Source organism: Mobula hypostoma, chromosome 30 (genome assembly GCF_963921235.1).
Source record: "Mobula hypostoma chromosome 30, sMobHyp1.1, whole genome shotgun sequence".
NCBI classification, from domain to species: domain Eukaryota; kingdom Metazoa; phylum Chordata; class Chondrichthyes; order Myliobatiformes; family Myliobatidae; genus Mobula; species Mobula hypostoma.
In genome coordinates, this window is record NC_086126.1 from 20,226,551 (window position 1) to 20,245,668 (window position 19,118).

General features: G+C 49.1%; 1 protein-coding gene across 6 annotated transcripts in view; it reads left to right on the top strand.

The window, feature by feature from the left end:
• The window catches only part of LOC134339794 (pyruvate carboxylase, mitochondrial-like), a 978,567-nt gene that overhangs the window by 442,747 nt on the left and 516,702 nt on the right, over window positions 1-19,118 (top strand). For all 6 annotated transcript variants that reach the window (XM_063036574.1, XM_063036571.1, XM_063036570.1 and 3 more), the window contains one exon: window positions 15,241-15,423. In XM_063036574.1, the coding sequence (XP_062892644.1) occupies window positions 15,241-15,423 (183 nt within the window). The remainder of the gene's footprint in view (window positions 1-15,240; window positions 15,424-19,118) is intronic.

Consider the following 19,118-nt stretch of genomic DNA (forward strand, 5'->3'; position numbering starts at 1 on the left):
CCTCACATGTAACTTACCTCGCCGTGACCCATTATTGCTGAAGCCCCATGGAGCCAAAGCCCTCCTACTCTCTCTCCCTCTGACCCGGCGCTCTCTATTAAAGCTGTCTTCTTTTTAAACTCTTCTCACTGTTCTAACTGGCTGACGTACATGCGCTTGCACAGTCGTGCCTCGATCATCCTGTAATAATCAATAAACCAATTGTTTGGAATCAAATGGCCTTGCCTGGTGTCTCAGGGCTGGGTGTGTCTGTGCCCACCCCTGACACTCCTTCTCTGCCACCTGTCCCTCACCCCTCCCACGGTGCCCCACCCTCACCATTCCCAACATGCTGTGCGCCCGCCAGATTTACAAACTCGCTGTCCGCTCCACGTTGACAAATACAGTACCGTGCAGAAGTCTTAGGCACCCTAGATATATACTGTATATGTGTCTAAGAGTTTTGCACAGTGCTGTATATACATCATTTATAGTACATATTGTATATGTATTATATATTTTTGTATAATTTATAGTACTATACGTGTGTGTGTGTGTGTGTGTGTGTGTGTATACACATGCATGCACACATTTATTTAAATATATGAACCATAAGACCATAAGATATAGGAGCAGAATTAGGCCATTTGGCCCATTGAGCCTGCTCTGCCATTTCATCGTGACTGATCCAATCTTCCTCTCAGCCCCAATCTCCTGCCTTCTCCCCGTATCCCTTCGTGCACTGACCAGTCAAGAATCTATCAGCCTCTGCCTTAAGATGCTGTCTGTGGCAAAGAATTTATCAAGTTCATATATAGGGTTAATAGATATGTTGATATATATAAAACTTAATAAGTAGTGCAAAAAGAGAGCAAAAAAAGAAAATAATAGTGAGGTGGTGTTCATGGGTTCATTGTCCATTCGGAGGTCTGATGGTGAAGGGGAAGAAGCTGTTCCTAAAACATTGAGTGTGTGTCTTCAGGCTCCTGTACCTTCTCCTTGATCAGAACTCGGTCTGAGTGTCCAAGGATCTCTGAAGTTATCAATATGGAGAGATAATCGGCGGGAGGAGAAGATGGCACCGGTGAAAAATGATATCGTATCCGTTAAATAGGGGCAGTGGACAATTCTGATTTGATGCAGAATGGACGTGAAAGCACAGAGGAACATCTGGAGGAATTTCTGAAACGCCCGTCCGCTGCTGTCATTACTGTGTGGTCGGGAATCTTTCGGAGGGTAGGCCTGAAAATCCCCGGCCTTGCCTGCTTTTGGTGACCGAGAAAGAGGTCGAATTGTTCGGCAGAGATGCTGCTCAGTACTCGGCGTCGGAGAGCTGATCAGAGCTCGAAGTTTTCGGATGACTCAGAGTCGTATTGTGGTCGGTATGGCAGGGAGAGTTTCTCTTCTTTCTCCTGTCTGCGTGAGATATGGGACATTCGAGAAACTTTGAACTTTACTGTGCTCATGGACTTTTTCATCAAGTTATGGTATTGTTACACTGTTTGTAACTATATGTTATAATTATGTGGTTTTGTCAGCATTCATTCAAGAGGACTAGAATATGAAAGCAAGGATGTAATGCTGAGGCTTTATAAAGCACAAGTGAGGCCACACTTGGAGCATTGTGAACAGTTTTGGGCCCTAAGGCTTTATAAAGCTCTAGTGAGGCCACACTTGGAGCATTGTAAGCAGTTTGGGGCCCTAAGGCTTTATAAAGCACAAGTGAGGCCACACTTGGAGCATTGTGAACAGTTTTGGGCCCTAAGGCTTTATAAAGCTCTAGTGAGGCCACACTTGGAGCATTGTGAGCAGTTTGGGGCCCTAAGGCTTTATAAAGCACAAGTGAGGCCACACTTGGATCATTGTGAACAGTTTTGGGCCCTAAGGCTTTATAAAGCACTAGTGAGGCCACACTTGGAGCATAGTGAGTAGTTTTGGGCCCTAAGGCTTTATAAAGTAATAGTGAGGCCACACTTGGAGTACTGTGAGCAGTTTTGGGCCCTAAGGCTTTATAAAGCACTAGTGAGGCCACACTTGGAGCATAGTGAGTAGTTTTGGGCCCTAAGGCTTTATAAAGCACTAGTGAGGCCACACTTGGAGCATAGTGAGTAGTTTTGGGCCCTAAGGCTTTATAAAGTAATAGTGAGGCCACACTTGGAGTATTGTGAGCAGTTTTGGGCCCTAAGGCTTTATAAAGCACTAGTGAGGCCACACGAAGCATTGTGAGTAGTTTTGGGCCCCTTGTTTAAGGAAGCATTTACTGGCATTAGAGAGAGTCTAGAGGAGGTTCACAAGAGTGATCCTGAGAATGTGTTAATGTGTGAAGAGCATTTAATGGCTCTGGGCCTGTACTCAATGGAGTTTAGAAGAGTGAGGGGGGATCTCATTGAAACTTTGCGAATATTGAAAGACCTAGAGAGAGCAGACATGGAGAAGTTGATTTCTATAGCAGAGGACACAGATAGAGTGGATGTGGAGGGGATGTTTCCTATAGTGGGGGAGTCTAGGACCAGAGGACACAGATAGAGTGGATGTGGAAAGGATGTTTCCTATAGTGGGGGAGTCTAGGACCAGAGGACACAGATAGAGTGGATGTGGAGAGGATGCTTCCTATAGTGGGGGAGTCTAGGACCAGAGGACACAGATAGAGTGCATGTGGAGAGGATGTTTCCTATAGTGGGGGAGTCTAGGATCAGAGGACACAGATAGAGTGGATGTGGAGGGGATGTTTCCTATAGTGGGGGAGTCTAGGACCAGAGGACACAGATAGAGTGGATGTGGAGAGATGTTTCCTATAGTGGGGGAGTCTAGGAGCAGAGGACACAGATAGAGTGGATGTGGAGTGGATGTTTCCTATAATGGGGGAGTCTAGGACCAGAGGGCACAGATAGAGTGGATATGGAGAAGATGTTTCCTATAGTGGGGGAGTCTAGGACCAGAAGACACAGATAGAGTGGATGTGGAGAGGATGTTTCCTGTAGTGGGGGAGTCTAGGACCAGAGGACACAGATAGAGTGGATGTGGAGTGGATGTTTCCTATAGTGGGGGAGTCTAGGACCAGAGGGCACAGCCTCAGAATTAAACACCATCCTTTGGAGGACAGAAATGAGGAGGAGTTTCTTTAGCCCGAGGATGGCGAATCGGTGGTATTTTCTGCCACATGTGGCTGTGAAGGACGAGTCATTTGGGGATATTTAAAGCAGAGTTGCTAGGTTCTGGATTAGTCAGGGTGTCAAAGGTCATGGGGAGAAGCTGGAGAGTGGGGATGAGAGGGATAATAAATCAGCCGTGATGGAATGGCGCAGCAGACTAGATGGGCTGAATGGCCTGTATCTGTCCCTAGGATTTAAGGATTTATGGCAGGGTTATAGAACATATTCAGGATTATGAAAATAAGTCAGTCTCAGTACAGGACTGTCAAGTACCACGAACAGTCTCTGTTGGTTCTCTTGTGTTCTCCAGGGAGAACCTCGTTTTACACATGGATGACTCCAGACTCTCGATGCAGAAGACTGAGAACTGCCTCATCAGTTCCGGAGCACTGAGCGAAACATTCACGCATTTTATCAGTTCAAAAAAATTTGGAAATTCGCAAGAGAGGGAGCCATTCAGTCTTGCGTGTGAAGAATTGTTGACACTAATCAGTTCAGAATTAGGTTTATTATTACAGACTTAAGCTGTGAAATTTGTTGTTTTGTGACAGCAGCATAGTGCCTTACATAAAAATTACTATCAATTGAAGTAGTGGATAAATAGTCCAAAAGAAGGCTTCCTTGAGCTTTTCTTAGCCAGGAGGTAGTGGGGATAAGCTCCCACCACTCCCCTGCCCCCAAAATGCTCCCAATGGTGTGCGTCTCAAATAGCCTCTGACAAACCAAGTCCAGCTCCTAGCCTTCAGCTGTGTGTGTGGATGTGGAGAGGATGTTTCCTATAGTGGGGGAGTCTAGGACCAGAGGACACATAGAGTGGATGTGGAGAGGATGTTTCCTATAGTCGGGGAGTCTAGGACCAGAGGGCACAGATAGAGTGGATGTGGAGAGGATGTTTCCTATAGTGGGGGAGTCTAGGACCAGAGGACACTGATAGAGTGGATGTGGAGAGGATGTTTCCTATAATGGGGGAGTCGAGGACCAGAGGACACAGATAGAGTGGATGTGGAGAGGATGTTTCCTATAGTGGGGGAGTCGAGGACCAGAGGACACAGATAGAGTGGATGTGGAGAGGATGTTTCCTATAGTGGGGGAGTCTAGGACCAGAGGACACTGATAGAGTGGATGTGGAGAGGATGTTTCCTATAATGGGGGAGTCTAGGACCAGAGGACACAGCCTCAGAATAGAAGGACGGCCATTTAGAACAGAGATGAGGAGGAATGTCTTTAGCTAGAGGGTGGTGAATCTGTGGAATTGACTGTGCAGGCCAGGTCACTAGTTATATTTAAAGCCGAGGCTGGTAGGTTTTGATTAGTAAGGGTGTTGAAGGTCACGGGGTGAAGGCTGGAGAATTGCGTTGACAGCAACAGTAAATCAGCCAGGACGGAATGACGGAGCAGAATCAATGGGCTGAACGGCCTAATTCTGCTCCTGTGTCTTATGGTCTTATCTCTTTCTTTGTGCTCAGACACACAGCTACCAAATCTGGAAGGGTGGTCTTTTGCACCCCTGAAAGCTAACATTCCTGACAGCCCTCATAGCCAGTCCTAGGCAATCTGTGTCATGTCCACTCAGACACATTGCTTATTTTGCCTCGCTACATCTTTCAAATAGATTTTTTGAGAGACATCCCCAGGATTTCAACTGTGCGAAATTTCTGATTTATCCTGTCTCTCGCTGTTGTGGCCAGGCATTAAGTACCTGCCTTGCCAATGCAAGGTGTGAATTGTAATGCTGTGTGCACACTGGAAATCTGATTGTCTCTCTCCTCGGTGACAGCTGAGTGAAGCTGATACCTGGACTGGACAGGCTCTCAGTGCCTCGGAACACTCTGGGTTATTGATGAACAACAGGCCAAGCCACGACATATCATGCATCAACAATGTTTGCGAGAGAACCTCAGTGTTGAGCTGCACGTCTCTTACAGGTTCCGATAGGAAGTTCCTTCTCGTCTCACACTCATTCAGGGTCTTGGGGAGCATTTGCGTGATCTCATGACCACAAGAGATTCTGCAGATGCTGGAAATCCAGAGCAACACACACAAAATGCTGGGGGAGCTCAGCAGGCCAGGCAACATCTACGGAAATGAATAAACAGTCGATGTTTCGAGCCGAGAGCCTTCTTCAGGACTGGAAAGGAAGGGGGGGCAGATCCCAGAATAAAAAAGGTGGAGGGAGGAAGCACAAAATCATGAAGGTGTGCAGGGGAAAGTATGTGGGGAGGGGAGGGGGATAAAGTGAGAAGCTGGGAGGTGATAGATTAGGAGAGGTAAAGGGCTGAAGAAGGAATCTAACAGGAGAGGATGGTGGCCTGTGGAAGAAAAGAAAGGAGCTGAGGAACAAGAGGGAGGTGGGGAAGAGGGGAGAGGGCCACGGGAATAAGACAAAATTAAAGTGGGCAGGTGGGGGAAACAGAGGGGAATGATTACTAGATGTTAGAGGTATCGATGGTGATGCCATCAAGTTGTGGTGGATCTGGGCAATGACCGCTGTAACAGATCCTGAGCAAATGAGACAGACAGTCCTGTGGAAAAGTCTCAGGCACATATACTGTATATCGCTAGGCTACCTAAGACTTTTGCACAGTACTGTAGTAATTTTATGTATTGCACTGTACAGCTGCCACAAAAAAAACAAGTTTCCTGACATGTGTGAGTGATGATAAACCTGATTCTGATCTGGGTCTCTATTGTGGACTGAGAGTGGGAAGGGGGCAGGGAGAGGGGAATCATGGTTGGGAAAAGAGGAAGGGAGAGGGGAGGGAGCGGGAAGCACCAGAGAGACATTCTGTAATAGATAGACTTTATCGATCCCAAATGGCAATCACAGTGTCACAGTAGCATTACAAGTGCACAAACATTCAAATTGTTGAAGAAAGTAGAAAAAATAAAAAATAAGTTACCTCAAACAGTCTAACAGGAGAGGGTCGTCACTTCCCCAGCTGTAGGCTGACTCATTATAGAGCCTGACGGCTGAGCGTAAGAATGACCCCATTGGATCAGCACAGTTGTCTTGGCCTGCTACTAAAAGTGCTCCTCTGTTCAGCCAAGGTGGCATGCAGAGGGTGAGAAACACGGTCTGGATTTGCCAAGATTTTCCTCAGGAGCCTTTGTTCTCCTGTGAGTCCAATTTGACTCCTATAACAGAGCCAGCTTTTGTAATTAGTTTGTTGAGCCTGTTGGTGTCACCCATGTTATTGGCCCAGCACACCACTGTATAGAAGATTGTATTAGTGATAGAGCATGTGAAGGAGTGGCCTGCATACTCCCATGGACCTCAGTCTCCTCGGGAAGTAGAGGTGACTCTAGCCCTTCTTGTACACAGCCTCTGTGTTGGTGCCCCACTTGAGCCTGCCCTTCAGATGCTCCTCCAGGGACCTTTAGGTCCTCACCACATCCAGTTGACAAAGTCCTCCACCCAACTATTGCTGAGTGATCAGAGGATTTCTGCAGATGAAATGATCAATTAACCTATTGCTTGGAATCAAATGACCTTGCCTGGTGTCTCAGGGCACCCATGCCAGTACCCACCCCTGGCACTTCTTCTCTGCCACACCCCACCACGATGCTCCACCCTCACCATCCCCAACATCCCGTGCTCGTGCCAGATTTACAAACTTGCTCTCCGCTCCACATTGACAGGTACAGTCCTGTGCAAAAGTCTCAGGCACCCCAGTTGTGTAGGCGTGCCTCCGGGTTCTGCACAGTGCTACAGGTGAAGGCAAAATGGTGGCTGCTGGAACACCTCAGCAGGTAGTCAGCTTCTGTGGACTCAGGCAGCAGAGTGGCTCAGCAGTTAACACAATGCCAGCCAGCTGGATTCGATTCCTGTCGCTGTCTGCAAGGGGATTGCACATTCTCCCTGGCACCGCACTGGTTTCCCCCGGGGCTCCCATTTCCTGCCGCTGTCTGTAAAGAGATTGCTGCGATTTCCTGCCGCTGTCTGTAAGGGGATTGTTCTGGTTTCCTGCCGCTGTCTGTAAGGAGATTGTTCTGGTTTCCTGCCGCTGTCTGTAAGGAGATTGCTGCGATTTCCTGCCGCTGTCTGCAAGGGGATTGCTCCGATTTCCTGCCACTGTCTGTAAGGGGATTGTTCTGGTTTCCTGCCGCTGTCTGTAAGGAGATTGCTGCGATTTCCTGCCGCTGTCTGTAAGGGGATTGCACGTTCTCCCTGGCACCGCACCGGTTTCCCCCGGGGCTCCCATTTCCTGCCGCTGTCTGTAAAGAGATTACTGCGATTTCCTGCTGCTGTCTGTAAGGGGATTGTTCTGGTTTCCTGCCGCTGTCTGTAAGGAGATTGTTCTGGTTTCCTGCCGCTGTCTGTAAGGGGATTGTTCTGGTTTCCTGCCGCTGTCTGTAAGGAGATTGCTGCGATTTCCTGCCGCTGTCTGTAAGGGGATTGTTCTGGTTTCCTGCCGCTGTCTGTAAGGAGATTGTTCTGGTTTCCTGCCGCTGTCTGTAAGGAGATTGCTGCGATTTCCTGCCGCTGTCTGCAAGGGGATTGCTCCGATTTCCTGCCACTGTCTGTAAGGGGATTGTTCTGGTTTCCTGCCGCTGTCTGTAAGGAGATTGCTACGATTTCCTGCCGCTGTCTGTAAGGGGATTGCACGTTCTCCCTGGCACCGCACCGGTTTCCCCCGGGGCTCCCATTTCCTGCCGCTGTCTGTAAGGAGATTGCTGCGATTTCCTGCCGCTGTCTGCAAGGGGATTGTTCTGGTCTCCTGCCGCTGTCTGTAAGGGAATTGTTCTGGTTTCCTGCCGCTGTCTGTAAGGGGATTGTTCTGGTTTCCTGCCGCTGTCTGTAAGGGGATTGTTCTGGTCTCCTGCCGCTGTCTGTAAGGGGATTGCTCCGATTTCCTGCCGCTGTCTGTAAGGGGATTGTTCTGGTTTCCTGCCGCTGTCTGTAAGGGGATTGTTCTGGTTTCCTGCCGCTGTCTGTAAGGAGATTGCTGCGATTTCCTGCCGCTGTCTGCAAGGGGATTGCTCCGATTTCCTGCCACTGTCTGTAAGGGGATTGTTCTGGTTTCCTGCCGCTGTCTGTAAGGAGATTGCTACGATTTCCTGCCGCTGTCTGTAAGGGGATTGCACGTTCTCCCTGGCACCGCACCGGTTTCCCCCGGGGCTCCCATTTCCTGCCGCTGTCTGTAAGGAGATTGCTGCGATTTCCTGCCGCTGTCTGTAAGGGGATTGTTCTGGTTTCCTGCCGCTGTCTGTAAGGAGATTGCTGCGATTTCCTGCCGCTGTCTGCAAGGGGATTGCTCCGATTTCCTGCCACTGTCTGTAAGGGGATTGTTCTGGTTTCCTGCCGCTGTCTGTAAGGAGATTGCTACGATTTCCTGCCGCTGTCTGTAAGGGGATTGCACGTTCTCCCTGGCACCGCACCGGTTTCCCCCGGGGCTCCCATTTCCTGCCGCTGTCTGTAAGGAGATTGCTGCGATTTCCTGCCGCTGTCTGCAAGGGGATTGCTCCGATTTCCTGCCGCTGTCTGTAAGGGGATTGTTCTGGTTTCCTGCCGCTGTCTGTAAGGGGATTGTTCTGGTTTCCTGCCGCTGTCTGTAAGGGGATTGTTCTGGTTTCCTGCCGCTGTCTGTAAGGGAATTGTTCTGGTTTCCTGCCGCTGTCTGTAAGGGGATTGTTCTGGTTTCCTGCCGCTGTCTGTAAGGAGATTGTTCTGGTTTCCTGCCGCTGTCTGTAAGGGGATTGTTCCCGTTTTCTGCCGCTGTCTGTAAGGAGATTGTTCTGGTTTCCTGTCGCTGTCTGTAAGGGGATTGCACGTTCTCCCTGGGACCGCACCGGTTTCCCCCGGGGCTCCCATTTTCTGCGCTGTCTGTAAGGGAATTGTTCCCGTTTCCTGCCGCTGTCTGTAAGAGGATTGTTCCCATTTCCTGCCGCTGTCTGTAAGGGAATTGTTCCCATTTTCTGCCGCTGTCTGTAAGGGAATTTTTCCCGTTTCCTGCCGCTGTCTGTAAGAGGATTGTTCCCATTTCCTGCCGCTGTCTGTAAGGAAATTGTTCCCATTTTCTGCCGCTGTCTGTAAGGGAATTTTTCCCGTTTCCTGCCGCTGTCTGTAAGAGGATTGTTCCCGTTTCCTGCCGCTGTCTGTAAGGGAATTTTTCCCGTTTCCTGCCACTGTCTGTAAGGGAATTTTTCCCATTTCCTGCCGCTGTCTGTGAGAGGATTGTTCCACTTTCCTGCTGCTGTATGTAAGGGAATTGTTCCCGTTTCCAGCTGCTGTATGGAAGGGAATTGTTCTGGTTTCCTGCTGCTGTATGTAAGGGAATTGTTCCCGTTTTCTGCCTCTGTCTGTAAGGGAATTGTTCCCGTTTCCCGCCTCTGTCTCTAAGGGAATTGTTCCTGTTTCCTGATGCTTTATGTAAGGGAATTTTTCCCGTTTCCTGCCGCTGTCTGTAAGGGACTGTCTCCTCACAGTCCCCCACCCTGCTCTCATGACCATACCCCTCCCCCACATGAAACCACCACGGTGGGCTTCACAGCTCTACAGGTGAGAAGACAGCTGAAACGTCTTAACCCAAGCAAGGCTGCAGGACCAAATGGTGTCAGTACCAGGGTGCTCAAAGCCTGTGCCCCTCAGCTATGTGGAGTACTTCGCCATGTCTTCAACCTGAGCTTGAGGCTCCGGAGGGTTCCTGTATTGTGGAAGACGTCCTGCTTCGTCCCTGTGCCGAAGACGCCGCGCCCCAGCGGCCTCAATAACTACAGACCGGTGGCATTGACCTTCCACATCATGAAGACCCTGGAAAGACTTGTTCTGGAGCTGCTCCGGCCTATGGTCAGGCCACACTTAGATCCCCTCCAGTTCGCCTATCAGCCCCGACTAGGAGTTGAGGATGCCATCGTCTACCTGCTGAACCGTGTCTATTCCGACCTGGACAAGCCAGCGAGCACTGTGAGGGTCATGTCTTTTGACTTCTCCAGTGCGTTCAACACCATCCGCCCTGCTCTGCTGGGGGAGAAGCCCTGGTATCATGGATTCTTGATTACCTGACTGGCAGACCACAGTACGTGTGTCCGACAGAGTGATCAGCAGTACTGGGGCTCCACAGGGGACTGCCTTGTCTCCCTTTCTCTTCACCATTTACACCTCGGACTTCAACTACTGCACGGAGTCTTGTCATCTTCAGAAGTTTTCGGATGACTCTGCCATAGTTGGATGCATCAGCAAGGGAGATGAGGTTGAGTACAGGGCTACAGTAGGAAACTTTGTCACATGGTGTGAGCAGAATTATCTGCAGCTTAATGTGAAAAAGACTAAGGAGCTGGTGGGAAACCTGAGGAGAGCTAAGGTACCGGTGACCCCTGTTTTCATTCAGGGGGTCAGGGTGGACATGGTGGAGAATTACAAATACCTGGGGATACGAATTGACAATAAACTGGACTGGTCTAAGAACACTGAGGCTGTCTACAAGAAGGGTCAGAGCCGTCTCTATTTCCTGAGGAGACTGAGGTCCTTTAACATCTGTTGGATGATACTGAGGATGTTCTATGAGTCTGTGGTGGCCAGTGCTATCATGTTTGCTGTTGTGTGCTGGGGCAGCAGGCTGAGGGTAGCAGACACCAACAGAATCAACAAACTCATTCGTAAGGCCAGTGATGTTGTGGGGATGGAACTGGACTCTCTGACGGTGGTGTCTGAAAAGAGGATGCTGTCCAAGTTGCATGCCATCTTGGTCAATGTCTCCCATCCACTACATAATGTACTGTGTGGGCACAGGAGTACATTCAGCCAGAGACTCATTCCACCGAGATGCAGCACAGAGCGTCATAGGAAGTCATTCCTGTCTGTGGCCATCAAACTTTACAACTCCTCCCTTGGAGGGTCAGATACCCTGAGCCAATAGGCTGGTCCTGGACTTATTTCATAATTTACTGGCATAATTTACATATTACTATTTAACTATTTATGGTTCTATTTCTATTTATTATTTATGGTGCAACTGTAATGAAAACCAGTTTCCCCCGGGATCAATAAAGTATGACTATGACTATGACTATGACTATGAATTGTTCCGGTTTCCTGCCGCTGTCTGTAAGGGGATTTTTCCCATTTCCTGCTGCTGTCTGTAAGGGAATTGTACCCATTTCCTGCCGCTGTCTGTAAGGGGATTTTTCCCATTTCCTGCTGCTGTCTGTAAGGGAATTGTACCCGTTTCCTGCCACTGTCTGTAAGGGGATTTTTCCCATTTCCTGCTGCTGTCTGTAAGGGAATTGTTCCCGTTTCCTGCCGCTGTCTGTAAGGGAATTGTTCCTGTTTCCTGCCGCTGTCTGTAAGGGAATTTTTCCCATTTCCTGCTGCTGTCTGTAAGGGGATTGTTCCCATTTCCTGCCGTTGTCTGTAAGGGGATTGGTCCCATTTCCTGCCGTTGTCTGTAAGGGGATTGGTCCCATTTCGTGCCACTGTCTGTAAGGGTTTGTACATTCTCCCTGGCCCACAGGGGTTTCCTTCGCGTACTCGGGTTTCCTGCCACGTTCCAAAGACAGACCGGTTGGTACGACAGTTGCTGACGTGGCTGTAATTGGAGTGGCGTGGGCACTTTGGGCTGGAGTGGCCTGTTGCCGTGTTGTTTCTCTGAAATAAAATGATTCACGCAAACTGAAAATAGAGCTTTGACCAAAGAGAGTTCTGACAACAAAGTGGAAGGAGGAGAGATTAGGTTCAGCATCAGTATCGGGTTTAATATCAGTGGCACATGTCAAGAGATTGGTTGTTTTGCACAGCAGTACTTGGCAATGCATAATAATTTTTTAAGAATTAAATTACAATAAGAAATATTTTTTTAATTAAATTAAATCAGTAGTGTAAAAAGAGAAAAATTAGTGAGGTAGTGTTCATGGGTTCAATGTCCATTCAGAGATCTGATGGCAGAGGGGCAGAAGCTGTTCCTGAGTCGTTGAGTGTGTGTCTTCAGGCTCCCTGATGGTAGCAATGAGAAGAGGGCCTGTCCTGGGTGATGGGGGTCCGTAATGATGGATGCCCCCTTTTTGAGGTATCGCCTATTGAAAATATCCTGGATGCTGAGGAGGCCAGTGATGAAACTGGCTGAGTTTACAACTCTCTGCAGCTTTTTCTGATCCTGTGTAGTGCCTCCCTCCTCCCCATACCGGACGGTGATGCAGCCAGTCAGAACGCTCTCCACGGTACATCTGTAGAAACTTGCGAGTGTCTTTGGTGACAAACCAAATCGCCTTAAACTCCTAATGAAGTATAGCTGTTGTCGTGCCTTCTTTGTAACTGTATTGAAATGTCGCGGCAAGGACAGATCCCCGAGATGTTGGCGAGCTCAGGCTCAAGATTATTACCAAGGGCTTCACACCCAGGGTCTAAATACCTTGAAAAATTCTTCTTCTGTAGCAGGTGTGCGATACATTGCAGACATGGAATGCAGTTAGGGTGAGAAGGGTAAAGTTCAAAGGGGATGTTCGGGACGAGGTTTTACACAGAGAGCGGGTGGCTGTGTGGAATGAACTGCCAGAGCTGGTGACAGAAATGAATATGGCAGAAACGTTCAATGATTAGGCACAAGAATGTCCAGGAAGTGTAGGCAGAAGGGATTAGTTAGATGGGCTTTTGATTACCAAAGTAATTAATATGGGGTGGTGCGGTAGCTTTACAGTGCAGACAGCCCCCGGGTTCAGTTCCCGCTGTGGTCTGTAAGGAGGTTGTAAGTTTTCCCGGTGACCATGTGGGTTTCGTCCGCGTGCTCCAGTTCCCAGCCATAGTCCAAAGACAAACTGGTTGGCAGGTTCACTGGTGCCTGTAAATGGTCCCGTGGTTAGGCTAGGGTTAAAGATTTCTGGGCGGCGTGGCTCGAAGGCTGAAAGGGCCTATTCCACACAGTACCCAAATAAATAACCTCATTAAATAATTAATTGTCACAATATGGGCCCATATGCTGTCAATTAACATAAACAAAAATTAACAGACGTAAGAGTCATAGTACAGCACAGAAACAGGCCCTTTGGCCCATCGAGTTCATGCTAAACCATTTAAACTGTCTAATCCCATTGACCTGGACCATTGCCCTCCACAGATCCATGTGCCTTTCCAAACTTCTCTTAAACTTCTGCTGGAAACTCATTGCACAATCTCACGACCGTCTGACTGAAGAGGTTTCCCCTCATGTTCCCCTTAAACTTTTCACCATTCACCCTTAAACCATGACCTCTGGTTATAGTCCCACCCAACCTCACTAGGAAAAGCCTGCTTGAATTTACCCCTATCTATACCACTCATAATTTAGTACACCTCTATAAAATCTCCTCTCAATCTTCTACATTTCAAGGAATAAAGTTCGAACTTAATCAGTCTTTCCTTCTAAATTGGGTTCTCCAGTCCCAGCAACATCCTTGTAAGTTTTCTCTGCACTCTTTCAACCTTATTTACATGTTTCCTGTAGGTAGGTGACCAAAGCTGCACACACAATACTCCAAATTAGGCCTCATCAATGTCCTACACAACTTCAACATAACATCCCATCTCCTGTACTCAATACTTCGATTTATGAAGGCCAATGTGCCAAAAGCTTTGTTTACGACCCAATCTACCTCTGATGCCACTTTCAATGAAATATGGACCTGTGTTCCCAGATCCCTTTGTTCTACCACACTCCTCAGTGCCCGACCGTTCTCTGTGTAAGACCCACCCTTGGTGGTTCTACCGACGTGCAACACCACACACTTGTCTGCATTTAATTCCATCTGCCACCTTTCGGCCCATTTTTCCAGCTGTTCCGGACCTCGCTGCGAGCGCTGACGGTCTTCCTTGCTGTTATACATCACTTTCAGGATGCAATACGCAAAAATCGACATTAACACTAGTCAAGCAAAATACAGACGGAGGTCCAAGTAGAGTTTTCCAGTTGGGTTGAACAATCTGATGATGATGGGGAAGAAGCTGTTGTTCAGCCTTGAGGACCATCACCCTCTCTCACACCCCCTACATTGAGTGTATGTTTGTGGTCTTCACAACCCGTCCACTTCAAGGTTCAACGTGTTGTGCGTTCAGAGATGCTCTTCTGCACACCACTGTAGTAACGTGTGGTTATCTGAGTTACTGTCACCTTCCTGTCAGTTTGAACCAGCCTGACCATTCTCCTCTGACGTCTCTCATTAACAAAGCATTTTTGCCCACAGAACTGCTTCTCTCTGTATGTATTTTTTTTTTGTTTTCGCACCATCTGTGAACTCTAAAGACTGTTGTGTGTGAAAATCACAGGAGATACTCAAACCACCCTATCTGGCACCAACAATCATTCCATGGCCAGCGTCAGTTAGATCACATTTCTCCTCCATTCTGATGTTTGGTCTGAACAACAACTGAACCTCTTGACCGTGTCTGCATGCTTTTATACATTGGGTTGCTGCCACGTGATTGGCTGATGAGATATTTGCATTAACGAGCAGGTGTACAGGTGTCCCTAATAAAGTGGCCACTGAGTGCAGCTCTGGAGATCTTGGACTTCAACTTCTCTTCTCTCAATAGTATGGTATTTATTAAAAATATGGATTCCTGCACTGATACAGCAATGGTTTCATTATAATTTCATAATTACTCGGAGGCATCTGAGGGAACATGGGAAATTAAAGTTTCAGCACGCCAGGGGTAATTAATGGTTTGAAACATCGGTGTATTTCTCACAGGGCGGGCTCTACCACAAGCCTGACTGCACAATTATCGATCTGAGGCCCACTGCAGTAACTGGGAGCTTGAGAACCCGGTGGAGACTGCTCGGGCCCTCCTGCCACAAAAGGGTTACGTCGGTCCCATCCCACGCGTAGCAGGACCTACTGTCAAACCTGCTGCCCTCTCAGTCTGTGCAAGCTGGCTCACGCCCTGCGTTGCGAGCACGGAAAGTGTGACTGGGCGCTGGGCCGGGGTAGGAGAGGAGGGGGGTGCACGCACTCAGTGCGCTTTGTCAAAGCTCCCTCTCCTCCTGTACAATAGGTGCAGTGAGGGGTTCCCTCACGTTGCGTGATCCTGGAGGGATGTGGGCATTCGCTACTGTGGTCCTTGGGGACACACAACACAACCCCTAATGACGTTTGTCCGCCACGTGTTGCCGGGACGCCATTTCAATCCGTTTCTTTTCACCAGGTTTTCCGCAGCGGAGAAGGGATGGGGATTCGCTTGGACATCGCCTCCGCGTTTCAGGGAGCAGTGATCTCACCACATTACGACTCGCTGCTGGTCAAGGTCATCGCCCACGGCAAAGATCACCCCACCGCTGCCTCCAAGTTGAACCGAGCCCTTGCTGAATTCAGGATACGAGGGGTCAAGGTAGGATCCTCAGCTTGCTGTGGCATGTTTATCATGAATTTGTGTTTGACTGGAGCCAAGGAGGAGATATGTGCCCTGGATGGGAATTGTTTCCCGATGGAATATTGATTGGAGAGTGTCTGCCGGTGGCAGGGGAGCTGACAGGTACTGATGGTCTTATCTGGTGTCTGATTCCTGATGGCTGATTGAAGCAGGTTTTAATTGAGAGGATTTAATGCTCTTGAAGCTGACTGGCTGCTGTGTTTGTGTTGTTGACAAACAGCCTGAAAGTGACTCTCTCGGAGGTTTTTACTGTCTGTAACTTTTCAGTTCACGGCACTGTCTACAACTCAGAATGGTGACCAGCACTAAACAGGGCATCAGCCTTGAGGTTTTGTAGTGTTAGTCCGCCGGTGACAATTACTGATCGTCTAATCCGATGTCCTGTTCCTAATGGCTGATTCTCCAATTTGAAGCAGGTTTTAATGGACTTGAAGCTGGTGTGTTGGTGACAAACAGCTTGAATGTTGCTGATTTCAAAAGACTACTGTCTGTAACTTTTTCATTCACAGTGTTGGGTAACAACTGAAAGGCCTAAAAACGCTGATCAGTACCAAACTCAGCATCGGCCTTGAGTTCTGGCTGGGTAGGCTGCCAGCATGGGCGCTGACAATAACTGATTGTCTTGTCTGATGTCCCATTCCAAATGGCCAATTCTCCAAACTGAAGCAGGTTTTAATACTGTTTAATCGAGAGGATCTAAGGCACTTGAAGCTGATGTGTTGGTGATAAAGACCCAATCCCGGGCAGAGGTTGGACTGAATGTGTGCAGTGGCTGTGATTAACAACCGATACAACGACGGGGTGCAAGAGGTTCAGGGTGAGTGAGTGTAAGAGGAGATGACAAGGATCAATAAACTCCCATTGTGAAGGGATGTGGGAAAATCACATTCATGCAGACGTGCTCGATGGTGGGAAGGGCTTTACCCGTGATGGACTGGGCCGTAACCGCAACTTTTTGCAGGATTTTCCTGTCAAGGGAATTTGTGTTTCCACACCAGGCTGTGATGCAATCAGTCAATATACTCTCCACCGCACATCCACAGAAGTTTTAGATGTCATTCTGAATCTCCACAAACTCCTAAAGGAGCAGAGGCGATCCTGTGCTTTCTTTGTAAATGCACTTGTGTAGAATTCTGGATAATAAATCAACCATGGTCAGGCAGCCGATGGGTCGAATGGCCTGATCCTACTCCTCTACCTTCCGGTCTTATCCACTGTTCACACCACACCCCGGCTACTCCTGTACCATCTGGTCTTATCCACAGTACACACCACACCCCGGCTACTCCTGTACCGTCCGGTCTTATCCACAGTACACACCACACCCCGGCTACTCCTGTACCTTCCAGTCTTATCCACGGTACACACCACACCCCGGCCACTCCTGTACCTTCCAGTCTTATCCACAGTACACACCACACCCCGGCTACTCCTGTACTATCCAATCTTATCCACAGTACACACCACACCCCGGCTACTCCTGTACCTTCCAGTCTTATCCACAGTACACACCACACCCCGGCTACTCCTGTACCGTCCAGTCTTATCCACTGTACACACCACACCCCGGCTACTCCTGTACCGTCCAGTCTTATCCACAGTACACACCACACCCCGGCTACTCCTGTACCTTCCGGTCTTATCCACTGTACACACCACACCCCGGCTACTCCTGTACCGTCCAGTCTTATCCACAGTACACACCACACCCCGGCTACTCCTGTACTATCCAATCTTATCCACAGTACACACCACACCCCGGCTACTCCTGTACCTTCCAGTCTTATCCACAGTACACACCACACCCCGGCTACTCCTGTACCGTCCAGTCTTATCCACTGTACACACCACACCCCGGCTACTCCTGTACCGTCCAGTCTTATCCACAGTACACACCACACCCCGGCTACTCTTGTACCTTCCGGTCTTATCCACAGTACACACCACACCCCGGCTACTCCTGTACCTTCCGGTCTTATCCACTGTACACACCACACCCCGGCTACTCTTGTACCTTCCGGTCTTATCCACTGTACACACCACACCCCGGCTACTCCTGTACCGTCTGGTCTTATCCACAGTACACACCACACCCTGGCTACTCCTGTACCTTCCAGTCTTATCCACAGTACACACCACACCCCGGCTACTCCTGTATCGTCCAGTCTTATCCACAGTACACACCACACCCCGGCTACTCCTGTACCTTCCAGTCTTATCCACAGTACACACCACACCCCGGCTACTCCTGTACCGTCCAGTCTTATCCACAGTACACACCACACCCCGGCTACTCCTGTACCTTCCAGTCTTATCCACAGTACACACCACACCCCGGCTACTCCTGTACCGTCCAGTCTTATCCACAGTACACACCACACCCCGGCTACTCCTGTACCTTCCGGTCTTATCCACAGTACACACCACACCCCGGCTACTCCTGTACCTTCCAGTCTTATCCACAGTACACACCACACCCCAGCTACTCCTGTACCTTCCAGTCTTATCCACAGTACACACCACACCCCAGCTACTCCTGTACCGTCCAGTCTTATTCACGGTGCACACCACACCCCAGCTACTCCTGTACCTTCCAGTCTTATCCACAGTACACACCACACCCCGGCTACTCCTGTACCTTCCAGTCTTATCCACAGTACACACCACACCCCGGCTACTCCTGTACCTTCCAGTCTTATCCACAGTACACACCACACCCCGGCTACTCCTGTACCTTCCAGTCTTATCCACAGTACACACCACACCCCAGCTACTCCTGTACCGTCCAGTCTTATGCACAGTACACACCACACCCCGGCTACTCCTGTACCTTCCGGTCTTATCCACAGTACACACCACACCCCGGCTACTCCTGTACCTTCCGGTCTTATCCACAGTACACACCACACCCCGGCTACTCCTGTACCGTCCAGTCTTATCCACAGTACACACCACACCCCGGCTACTCCTGTACCGTCCAGTCTTATCCACTGTACACACCACACCCCGGCTACTCCTGTACCGTCCAGTCTTATCCACTGTACACACCACACCCCGGCTACTCCTGTACCTTCCGGTCTTATCCACAGTACACACCACACCCCGGCTACTCCTGTATCGTCTGGTCTTATCCACTGTGCACACCACGCCCGGGCCATGGAGATTTACCAGGATAGGACCAGGGCTGAGGGACATCAGAGCTGCTGTTGTTCTCAAGAGGGGGATTTAGCAGAATGATGAGGAGTTTACAGTGTAGAGAGTTTCCATTTGCCAAAGCCCTGACCAACAGAAAGAAATGATACTGAGCTGTGAGTTTCTGTGAAAACAACATCCAGTTCCTATTTGAACATCAACCTTTGCACCCAGATCTGAGGATGTCACACTGCGCTCGTTCTCTGTCCTGTCCTTGCAATTTCAGTTGTTCATCTTGCATACGTCCCTCCATGGGTGATTGCGAGAGCTCAAAAGAGCTGTGTGAAGTGATATATCAGGAAATCTTCCACAGGCAACACTTGTGTCAGAATTGGGGGTCTGTTTGTTCCCTTTTTGCTGTGTTGTACAGAAGTGGTTTGCCATTGCCGCCTCCTGGGCAGTGTCTTTACAAGACGGGTGACCCCAGCCACTATCAATACTCTTCAGAGAGTGTTTACCTG